This window comes from Carassius carassius, chromosome 3, assembly GCF_963082965.1.
Source record: "Carassius carassius chromosome 3, fCarCar2.1, whole genome shotgun sequence".
Taxonomy (NCBI): domain Eukaryota; kingdom Metazoa; phylum Chordata; class Actinopteri; order Cypriniformes; family Cyprinidae; genus Carassius; species Carassius carassius.
This window is the reverse complement of record NC_081757.1, coordinates 42,192,893-42,204,690: the sequence shown is the minus strand read 5'-3', so window position 1 is coordinate 42,204,690 and position 11,798 is coordinate 42,192,893. Positions and strand designations below refer to the sequence as shown.

The 11,798-nt window shown below is 40.1% G+C and overlaps 2 protein-coding genes across 2 annotated transcripts; one reads left to right on the top strand and one right to left on the bottom strand.

Annotated features, from left to right (window-relative positions):
- Positions 1–437: 437 nt before the first annotated feature.
- On the bottom strand, positions 438–3,532 carry LOC132127200 (protein phosphatase 1 regulatory subunit 15A-like). The gene is made up of 3 exons (XM_059538951.1): positions 3,336–3,532; positions 1,448–2,180; positions 438–939 (listed from the first exon to the last, which is right to left on the bottom strand). Exons 2-3 carry the CDS (start codon positions 2,165–2,167, stop codon positions 724–726), a joined length of 936 nt encoding a protein of 311 aa, XP_059394934.1. The 5' UTR covers positions 2,168–2,180; positions 3,336–3,532; the 3' UTR covers positions 438–723.
- A 181-nt stretch (positions 3,533–3,713) lies between these two features.
- LOC132127209 (leucine-rich repeat-containing protein 72-like) lies at positions 3,714–11,118 on the top strand. Its single transcript, XM_059538965.1, is given in 5 exon segments — positions 3,714–4,350; positions 8,219–8,455; positions 9,283–9,474; positions 9,555–9,632; positions 10,907–11,118. Coding segments are annotated over 4 exon segments (618 nt in total). The 5' UTR covers positions 3,714–4,350; positions 8,219–8,252; the 3' UTR covers positions 11,052–11,118.
- Positions 11,119–11,798: the final 680 nt, after the last annotated feature.

Below are 11,798 nucleotides of genomic sequence, written 5' to 3'. Positions count from 1 at the left end.
GAAGAGAAAAGCTGCTTGTTTGTAAGAAATAAATCCATCTTTAAGGTATTTTTAATTTCAGATAAGAGTCTTCTATCCATAATAAAGCTTTCTCCTGTGAAGAAGTCTGAATCAGGAGAGAAATCTGCCAGAAGCAGCAGTTTAAAGGTTAAAACATCTTAATGATGGTCTGTTAACTGATGGACTGGAGTGGTGTGGATAACTTGTGGATTATTGTGATGTTTTTATAAGCTGTTTGGACTCTCATTCTGATGGCACCCATTCACTTCCCTTGGTGAGCAGGTGATGCAATGCTATATTTCTCCAAATCTGATGAAGAAACAAACTCATCTACATCTTAGACGACCAGAGAATGGGTAAAGTTTTATCTTCTTTTTTTTTTTTTTTTGGGTGAAGTGCATCAGGAAATATAACGTTGAAATATTAAAACTAAGCAAACATTTCAGAAAGGTTTAATATTTTTCAGATGCCATAAAATATGCAATGTTTTAGAATTACAGTGTGTTGCAGTAAAACAAAATAATACATGTGCAAAATACACAATTAAATCCCAGTAAGACAAAGACATAAAAATAAAGTGCACCACGTTAATGTAACAATAGAAATTACACAGTAAAAAAAAAAAATAAACAAACTTGTTTTCAAAAATAAAAGCACCAAAAACTAGACAAACATCTAGATGAAATGCTATGATGATAACACATTAAGCTGGAGGATGATGCATTATGGGGATGTTTTTCTCTGAAGTCTCTCCCAGACAGCGGCTCTGTGTTCAGCTGTGAGGCAGGGCTTTAGGAGCGTCTCGATGCTCTCTGCTCTTCTTCTGAAACGCTCTCGGTCTCTGGCCATCTGCATCCAACAAGAGCCATCCCTCGCAGCCCTGCTCGCGAAACTCCACACCAGCAGGGGGCGCACCGTCACCTGATCACTGAAACACACCTGTGAGAACACAAACACAGGCCTGTTATAAGAGGAGCATACACAAACACTGACCTTGTGTCACATGACATCCAGGATGATTTTATCTGCTGACTAAACCCCGACACATTCACATTCACTGACTTTGTCTTATGAACCTTTTCTTTCTGGCCTGTTGCTCAGTCTTGCATCACTTTTGCCAAAAGCTTTCTTTCTTTTCTTTTTTTTTTAAGAAAAAAAGAATTATTTAGTGTACTGTGTATATTTATCATGTATCTATAAATACACACACATACAGCATATATTTTGAAAATATGTAATTATTTATAATCATATAAACCATTTATATTTGATATATAAAAGTAACAGTTTTCTTAAATATAAACATGCATGTGTGTGTATTTATATATACATAATAAATATACACAGTACACACACATATATTATGAAAACAAAAACTTTTATTTTGGATGCGATTAATCGTTTGACAGCACTAATGAAAATATAATATGAAAGCAAACATGTGTACCTTCTTCCGGCCCTCCTTTGAGTTTGTCTGTGGATTTGGCGTGCTCTCCTCTGATCTTGTCGCTGCTGGAGCGAGAGTTTGCTGCTTTTGCTTGGTGTTTGTTCTGGAGCTGATGGACGAGCAGAAGCTCAGAGGGTTGTAGGGGTCACCGCTGTTGAGAAACGATTCCCAAAGCTCACGACTCTCTGCTGAGTCTCCTTCATCATCATCCTCATCGTCTTCATCTGACCATTCAGAGTCCTCCTCCTCGGTTTCTTCATCAGACTCCCATTCAGAGAGCCTGGCTTCATCATCATCTTCCTCTTCATTCGAGTCAATCGATGACAATTCCCGTTCATCATCAGCAGACTCCAGAATGACTTTCATCTCCGGATCCTTCCTTTCCGAAGCTCCTTCGCTGATCTCGCCTCCAGGCCTCTCGAAGACCTCGGCGCCGCTCTTCTTCATCTCGCTCATGGTCATGGTTTTCCCCACACAAATGAAGAAAAACTTCATCTTGGAGCGGAGGAGCTGGGTCACACCGGTGCAGAAGTCCACGACTCTCTGGACGAGCTGCCACATACAGACCCTGATCTTCACGATGGACGTCCTGCCACGAGGATCTCCAGGTGAACCGGACGAGAGCTCAGGACTCATCTTGGACTGCATCGACAGACCTTTCTGAGGTAAACCGCAATCATACAGCAGTGGATGATGTTGAGAAATGGTGAATGGTGCCATGATCACACTCAATCTGTAAAAAAACAAATCAAACATGACGTTAAAATGAGTGAAAGTGAAGTGACATTCAGCCAAGTATGGTGACCCATACTCAGAATTTGTGCTCTGCATTTAACCCATCCGAAATGCACACACACAGAGCAGTGAACACACACACACACACACTGTGAGCACACACCCGGAGCAGTGGGCAGCCATTTATGCTGCGGCGCCCGGGGAGCAGTTGGGGGTTCGATGCCTTGCTCAAGGGCTCCTCAGTCGTGGTATTGAAGGTGGAGAGAGAACTGTACATGCACCTGTATTTTAGATTATAAGTGTCCCTATAGCACAAAACAAGTCATAAGTAGCTCAGGTATATTTGTAGCAATAGACAACAATACTTTGTATGGGTCACATTTATCCCAAAAATCAGTAGGATATATTATTTACCAGTTGGCTTCCATAAATATATCAAAACTTAGTTTTTGATTAGTAATATGCTTTGCTAAGAACTTCATTTGGGCAACTTTAAAGGCGACTTTCTTAATTTAATTAAATTTTTTTGCACCCTGAGATTACTTATTTTAATTATTTGTATCCTAAATATTGTCTTCTCCCACAAACAGCTGTTAAAAGCACTGAAAGCTTCTCAGTCACTCAGAAGAAGGATTCTAGGAGCTAAAGTAAATTAAACATTTACACTACTTACATTACACTTTAAATAGGGTAACTTGTAATCTGGTGTCCTTGTTACAATATAATTATATTGTTAATTACTGAGTAATATTAATTTACATATATACTTACTATATGGTTAGGGTTAGGATTGGGGTTTGGTTTAGGGTTATTTGCATGTAATTATGTATAATCGTATAGTAAGGACATGTAACTTGTGTAACAAAGCCAAAAAAAGTAAAGTGTTAGCTACATTTTCCAAAGTAACTTCCCAATCTCACGGACTATGACCTGTTTTATATGACCGTGACACATAACAATGTGACGAGCATTATTCTCTGTTTACTAGCAACACAAACACCCGCGGTTACCATGGTATTACCATGTTTACTGTTTTCAAATGAGGATTTTTGGACAAATTAATCAGCGTAACCACTAAATTAAATAATTACTTCTACGTCACATAACTTACACATATTTAATTGTTCAATATATCTCGATTTTACACTCTTACCTTTGTGAGTTTGCTCAGCCTGTCGCTTGGCAGTCGCTCCAGTGAAGGTTTGGTTTTTCAATGATGCTCACGTACTCAAAAACAACGCTGTTTGAGAAATAAGACGACTTCAGTCCGAACATATACTCCATAATCGTTTCGCTCATCAACATGTCGCGCTTGGCTCGTGTTTCTCGTGTATCATTCTTCTGTGCCGTAATTAGAAATGCCGTTGTGAGTGACGGCGAGTGGTTATATATGATGCGATGACGTTACCATGCGTGGGCGGGACTTACTCGTTTACGTCTATGGGGAAAACACGTAGCCGCGTTTCGTTACGTTTCCAGAAAGTCCAGTGGGGGCGGGGCTTGGACAAGGGCGTCCGGTTGAGACCGGATTGCATCACACCCAAATATGGAAAGCGAAGTCGAGAGCGAAACAATCTGGAAAGTGTAAACAAACACAAGCGGAGTTTCTAGGCGACGACATTTCTTCTAAAAGTGAAGTCACCAGAGAAATAAATGGTGCATGCGACTATTAAACAACAATTTATTTTCTTGACACCATAAAATATACTGATAACCTGTTTAATCATAGAAGAGACTTTTTGAAGTGATAACAATAATAAATGTAGATCCGAAGCTACAGCTGGGTCTAAATGTATGGTATCTGTTGATTTAGTACTTACCCATCATGCAATATAAAGTTTATGACATCATCTAACTCCTTATTAAATATCAGAATGTTAAAGAATCTTTAGAGCTGGTGGAATAACAATGCAATATATCTATCTAAATTAAAAAGGGTCAGCTTTTAAACAGGCACACTTAGCATCAGCTGATTCATAAAAGCTGTTGACCTATTTTAGACATTTCAATGACGTTCATGTAAACCCCGAGGAAAGGGTTAACCAGCAATGTGATTATCCCATCTTGTGATCCCATTTCCAGCCATGAAAGAAGGTATTTTGTTGGTCCAGAAAGAGTCATATATGCAGAGCGCTTCAGTTCAGACACCACCGGAGCTGCAGACGCCGGTAAGTGTCATGATTCTGACCTGAACGATGATAAAAGCTGAATAAAAATGTTACTTACACTTTTAAAAATAGAAAAAAGATAAAATAGTTTAAAACTCCACGAAGAATCTTTAACATTCTTTAAATTCCACAAATTGTTCTTAATAGTGGGAAAGGGTTCTTTAAGTTATTCAAATATTAATATATATATATATATATATATATATATATATATATATATATACATTTAAAGGTTATTGCATCGGTGTGAAAATATGTACTGTAAATATGTCAGAGTGAGGTTGAATTGAAATGACTGCTCTTTTCTGTAATCCTGATGTATCTCACAAGTTTCATACCATGTTTTCTCTTTCTGAAGTGTCTAATGTGATCTTTCATATGCACTGAAATCATGTTTTCTCTTTCAACTCTGTGATCTTCGTGACTGTGGTGAATTCCCTTTTTTCATCTGCATTTTGGGGAAATTCTGATGAGTACCATACAGTTAGCTTCTGAAGAAACATACTTGTGAAATATTAAAGTGTGATTCAGATTTTAAAAGCACCACCTTATGTTATTTATTTGAATGAATGTAGCCGATTAATGATGTTATAATATGATTAAATGTCCAACTTATACACATTACAGCCGTGACCTAATTTAATTTAGTCTATGTCAGAGTCGAGTAGTTGACAATTGATGGAAACAGAATTATATTTGCTGTAATTACTGTAATTTTTTTAACTAAAGTTTAACGTCTCAAGGTTACGAATGTAAGTTAAGTTAAGAACGCAGACCCCCCTGGTGATTGATATAAGAGACCACTGATGTGTTGTCGGTGCGCACCAACACATGGTGACCTCTCAGGTCTGGGAGGAAATGTTTCAATGCTCGATAGACTGCTAGCATCTCTAGGCAATTGATGTGCCATGTCAGATGGCGACAACTCCACAGACCGCGGGCAGGGTGGCCACTCATGACCGCACCCCAACCGGTGAGGGACGCGTCTGTCGCTAGCGTTACACGGTGACAAAGAGCTCCCAGCAACGGGCCCTTATTCAAGAACCAAGGTTTCTTCCACATGTCTAAGGCACGAAAGCATCGCCGCGTGACCTTGATAACTCGAAGTGGATTCCCCCTCGGGGAAAAGCCCTTGGACTTGAGCCACCACTGCAGGGGTCTCATGTACAGCAGGCCAAAAGGTATCACGTTGGACGCAGCTGCAATCAGACCTAACAATCTCTGAAATTGTTTGACAGCGAGTAACTGGCCTTCTTTGACTCTCTCGACTGATGTGAGGATCGACTTGATCCGAGCACGAGACAGACGTGCCTGCATTGTGGTCGAATTCCACACTACGCCTAGATAGGTGGTTCTCTGAACTGGAGAAAGTACACTCTTCTTGGCGTTTAGTCTCAAACCCAGCTCCCCCATATGTGCGAGAACGACATCTCGATGTCGAACCGCCATCTGCTCTGATTTAGCTAGAATCAACCAATCGTCGATATAATTTAGAATGCGGATGCCCTGCATACGGAGGGATACCAGAGCCGCATCTACACATTTCGTGAACGTGCGGGGTGAGAGTACAAGGCCGAAGGGAAGTACTCGATATTGATAAGCTTTGCCCCCGAAAGCGAACCTCAGAAACTTCCTGTGTTGTGGAAGGATGGATATGTGGAAGTATGCGTCTTTGAGATCTATTGTGACAAACCAGTCCTCGGATCTGATTTGAGCTACAACCTGCTTGACAGTGAGCATTTTGAACTTCAGTGGCATAACTGAGCGGTTCAGGTGACGAAAGTCTAAGATTGGACGCAACCCCCCGTCCTTCGTTGGAACTATGAAATACCTGCTGTAAAACCCAGATTCCCTGTCTAGAGGAGGGACCACCTCACTGGCCTCCTTCCTTAATAGAGTATTCACTTCTTGTTCCTTAACCAGAGCCTGCTGGGGGCCGACTACTGTCGGTGTAACCCCGTTGAACTTCGGTGGTGGATGACCGAACTGAATCCAGTAGCCTTTTTCTATTGTACACAGGACCCAATGAGATACATTTGGCAGTAGTTTCCACGCTGCTAAATAATCTACTAAGGGAATCAGTCTCTCGAGACTGACCTCTGTTGTAAGAGGCCCCCGAAGGGGCGGCGAGCATCCCAGCTCCGCTACGCTCACGGGCGGAAATAACTGTGAGCGGCGCTCGCTGGAGGCCGCTGTGCCATGAAACTCTGGCAGGGTTGGCAGACTGACCTCCTGAGGGCACTGAGGTGAGGCGGGCACCGTATAATGAGGTGGACCGCGCTCTACCCTAGTAGGGGCTACCCTCTGGATCCCTGTGCCACTGGCGTCAGGATCTCTTTGTCGAGGACTTCCGGGCCTCGATAACTGTTCTTAAATCGGGCTTGGATTTGGAAGTCCCCGACTCAGAGCGTCGCTGAGGCCCTCGGTCCCGACGTTGGGGAACACGAGCGGCGACACTCTGTTTTTGAGCCTCTCGATATGAGGAGCCGGCATGTGGCATGGTCATCTCCCGCCCAGATGTACCACGAGAGCGACGAGGGAGGAAATTCTGGAACGTCGCCGCCTGTTTCCTTGCCTCCTGGAACCTGTCAACGGCAGTATTGACTGTGTCGCCAAACAGGCGAGAAGGCTAAAGCGGGGCGTCCAGGAGGCAGACCCTGTCTCTTTCTCTAATTTCTGACAGGGTCAGCCATAAATGCCTCTCCGCGGCCACTAAGGCTGCCATAGACTGCCCAATCGTGCGAGCGGTCTCTTTAGTGTCGCGGAGGGAGAGATTAACGGTCTTTCTAAGCTTTTCAATATCTTCAGACTTGATCCCTTCCCCCTCGTCGATATCTCCCGCAGGTCGGCCTGATATGCTTGCAGGACTGCCATGGTGTGAAGGCAAGCCCCAGCCTGACCTGCGGCCACATAACCTTTGCCCACCAGCAAAGATGTCACTCTAAGAGGCTTGGTGGGCAACGTCGGAGCCTTTAGAGATGATGCCGACCCGGGCGACAGATAGCCCGCGAGCATCTGTTCGACCCGTGGCACCGCTCTATAACCCCGCTCTCCCAGCCCCATCACATTGCCATAGTATAGTGAATCGGGGCCGAAGAGGCGGGTCGAATATGGATGATTCCACGATCTCGATACTTCGTTGTGGAGCTCGGGAAAGAATGGTAGGCTCCGACGTGGAGGTGGTTGCCTCGGCCGCAGAAAGAGTTCATCTGACTTGCTTCTCTGCGGCTCAGAATGTTTCTCAGCAGGCCATTCAATTTTTAATTTATTGACAGGGGTGGCGAATCCCCAGCAACAGTCTCCACATCGACCTCCTCGGAGGAAGAGAGGTGAAGAGCTGATCCCTCACCCTGGGGGGAAGAAACCGACGAGCGTGCTTCCGAACCCAGGGTTTGGGCGCCGGATCTGGTGAGTATAGTAACAAGGATTTGGTGAGTATTGATTTTAAGACGACCTTATACCTATGGATCAGTTTTTTAAATGTGAATTCATATTACTATTAAAATAATAGCCTATTCAATCTTGGCCTGTTTTGATTTCTTGGACTGTCACAGTTTTAGCAGAAGAACTCAGGATGATTGTGGACTTATTCATTAGTACAACATGTGTCCATATTCTGAAAATATTTTGATATTTGTGAGCTGCTGACTGCAGTTGGAAAATGTCAAATATATTTTAATCATAATGCTGAGATATACATCGTATGTGTCTCTGAATTAGATTGGTTGCTGTTGCTCTGAAAAAGTTGGTGGAGGATATACTTTGAAACCAATGTACTTACACCAAATGACGCCAGAATTCTTGGCATAAACTGACCATGTAGCAGAGTAACTCCACCCTTAATTAACCCTCAAACATCTTTCTTCAGTGTGAGGAGGTGGATCCGCTCATTATGTGTCCTGATGCCGTGGTGGAGGAGTAGTGAAGAGTGTGAGAGCAGTGATATGGAGACCGGGCCCTCGACCCCCGGTGGTCCTGCCATGGTCCTGGGCCTCCAGAGACTCTCTTTTGCCTACCAGAGCCTCTTAGAGATCCCCTATGAGACCATCCTTCAGCAGCAGGACACTCTGGAGGTTCTGGACCTCAGTTATAACTCACTGGATGAGTATCCTTTTGGGAATCAGAGGTCTTTGTCTTGTGTGACATTATAACGTTTTCTTATATATTGTATATCGTACAACTCTGACACTAGCTTGTTCTATTCTTTTATTATTCGATCTGTTTTCTTTTGATTTATTATGTAATAACTTGCTACGTGTACTGCGTTAGGTTAAACTCAGACTGTTATAGTATCATTGCTGTTTTATTGATTCTGATTGCTTCTATTGTCCTCATTTTTAAGTTGCTTTGGATAAAAGCGTCTCCTAACTGACTAAATATATATGTATGAAGAATTTGTGGGTATAATATTTCAGTTGACTTTATTTTGGTATCCTCACGTTCATAAATTAACTCTAGTGTCCTGCAGCCAATAGTAGAAAAATATAAAAAATTAGATCTGGTGTCTGAATAATTTGTAAGCCTGGAGTACCGAACAAGTCAGAAGTAGCTCAGGTATATTTGTAGCAATTGCCAACAATAAGGGTCAAAATTATCAAATTTTCTTAAATATCATGTTCAATTAAGATATTTTATACATTTTCTAATGTACACATATCAAACCTTCATTTTGATTATTAATATGCATTGCTAAGAGCTTCCTTTGAACAACTTTAAAGGAGATTTTCTCAATATTCCAGCCTCAGAATCCAGATTTTCAAATTGTTGTGTCTCAACCAAATATTTTCAAATCCTAACCAACCATGCACGTATAAATGTACAAATCTCATTAAAAAAAAAAGTACCCTTATGACTGGTTTTGTGGTCCGGGTAACATTTTTGGTTTGACTGTGTGTGTAGGTTTAACTTTTCATGTGATTGCTCTTAACTGAGTTGATAACGGAACCCGGCTCTTTTGGGCAGTTTGGAGAAACTCAGCACACTGATCCTGGACTGCAATAACTACAGCGCACATGTTAAATTCCCCTACATGCCCAGCCTCACCACCCTGTGGATCAACAAGAACAAAATCAGCAACCTGCCCATTATAGTGGAGGAGATCTGCTGCAAGTTCCCAAACATCAAGTGAGTTCAGAATCCCATTCACTCATGCATCACCAGTGTTTTTATACCTGCAGTGATTTATCTGTTTGGTTCCACTGTAGAATTCTCAGTATGATGAACAATGAAGCAGCACCCAGTTATTTTAATGGAGGCAGTCTCACGCAGTATATGGATTACAGGTAAGCATGAGAAGAGGAGATGTACTCTATGAAATCTGCAGTTAAATAGTAAGTATTATATTGCCAATATATACATTTTACTATGTTAACATTCATCCTGGATTTTTGATCAAACTACAGATAGTACATACCCTTTGAAGAAAAGAACGCTTTAGCATACTTCTTTAAAATGGATAATATCCTTTAAAAGAATATACTTAAGAAGTGTCAAATTAATGTAATGTCTTCAGATACTTCATTGTTTGTTAAATACAATTGAAGAAAATGAATTATAATTAAAATGTATATCACCTGCAATTACTTCAGAGTGATTTTTGACCCATTTAAGCATGACCCCTTAACTGTCACCCCGTCCCGAATACGGGACGCCTACATTTACTTCACTATATTACAATTAAATCTAATCTAATCCTGACAAACTATATATCGTTGGAAAGGTCTAAGACTCCCAAATATATATTTTACCAATGTTTTTTCTTAAAAATTATGTAGGAAAAGTAATAGATTAATTTATGACAAGAGTGCACCCTCAAAAATCTACATTACAAAAGGAGTTTTGACCTTTGTTTAAAAAAAATACTTCTTCGTTGCCTTTTTCTCTATCACATTTTAGAAATCATCAGAAATGATATATCAACTGAAAACTTAAAATCTCTAAATTCTTCCTTTAAAACCCGTTTTAAAATCAGACATTGCATTACCATGTAAATGGTACATCAATATCATGTTACAAAAATTTTTTCAGTCATGAATTATGCAAATTTAGGTTTGTATCATGCACTTTCAAGTCTATATTCAAAACATGAGTGACAGTTAAGGGGTTAAGTGGATCTTTATGTTTAATTTCATGTTTTTGAAATATTGCTTAAAACTAAAATATACTTTATTTTATTCTCTATTGAAACGTATATGTCATGCATTTAAATACATTTGTAATTACACATTTGTAATGATAATGCTGCAATTTAGTAAAAAAAAAAATTATATATATATATATATATATATATATATATATATATATATATTATTTATAACAAAATTAAGTTTTGATATATTTACGGTAGGAAATTTACAAAATATCTTCATGGAACATAATCTTAACCTAATATCCCAAATATTTTTGGCATGAAAGAGAAATCAATCACTTTGACTCATACAATGTATTTTTGGGTATTGCTGCAAATATACCCCAGAGACTTCAGACTGGTTCTGTGCTCCAGGGTCACATCTGTACTATTACGGTCCATAGTAACGGCTCTATATGTGTTTGACAGGCAGTATGTGATCAGTCAGATCCCGGGTCTGGAGGTGCTGGATGACACAGAAGTGCAGGAGAAAGAGCGTGAAGTGGCCCGAAAGACCTACAGGATGCAGCGGATGAGAGAAGGCAGTCGGAGGAGGAAGGAGCTTCGTCGCTAACACATTCACTTCAGTCCACAAACAACCAAAGCACGCCTTACAGACTTCATGAGCTTCAAAGCCTTTACTCATGTAAAGTTACAACACATAAATGTGAAATGACGCCAGAAATATTTAAATATTTTAACATGCAACCAGTAACTGTCAAGGTTATTTTTTGCCAGAGTTAATAAAGTATAGGTCTATTAAATGTAAGAATACAATGAAAGTATGTTCAGTATTTTCATATTGCTATTACCACCATTTTATAAAAGTCATAGAAATCGAACAAATAGAATAGCAATACAAGAATAACATCATAAGATTTTAATAATAAAGTCCAAATTCCAAGAATTAAGTCATAGCATTATGTGTTTAGTCATAATATTTTGAGATTTATGTCGAAATTACAAGTTTCTTCATATTGCTCTTGTCATCAGTTAATGCGAGTTACATAATCAGATGACCTTTTTCAGGTATCTGAAGTAACACACTGCTTTTTAATTTACAAGAAAATATCTAAAAAGTAATGCAAAAGTTAGTTTCTATAAAAAGTAACTAGCACAATTACATTTTCGGTAATAACTCAATATTTGAATGCATTACTTTTAAAAGTAACTTTCCCCAGCACTGGTTGCCACCATAAAAAAAAAGCAATAAGCCAGTGGCACTGCAGTCTATTTTACTGCTCAGTTATAACAGCTGCTGAAACAGATTATTGATAGCAAATAAAAATCGCCTGTATGATTTTGTGATAAGGCTTATCTC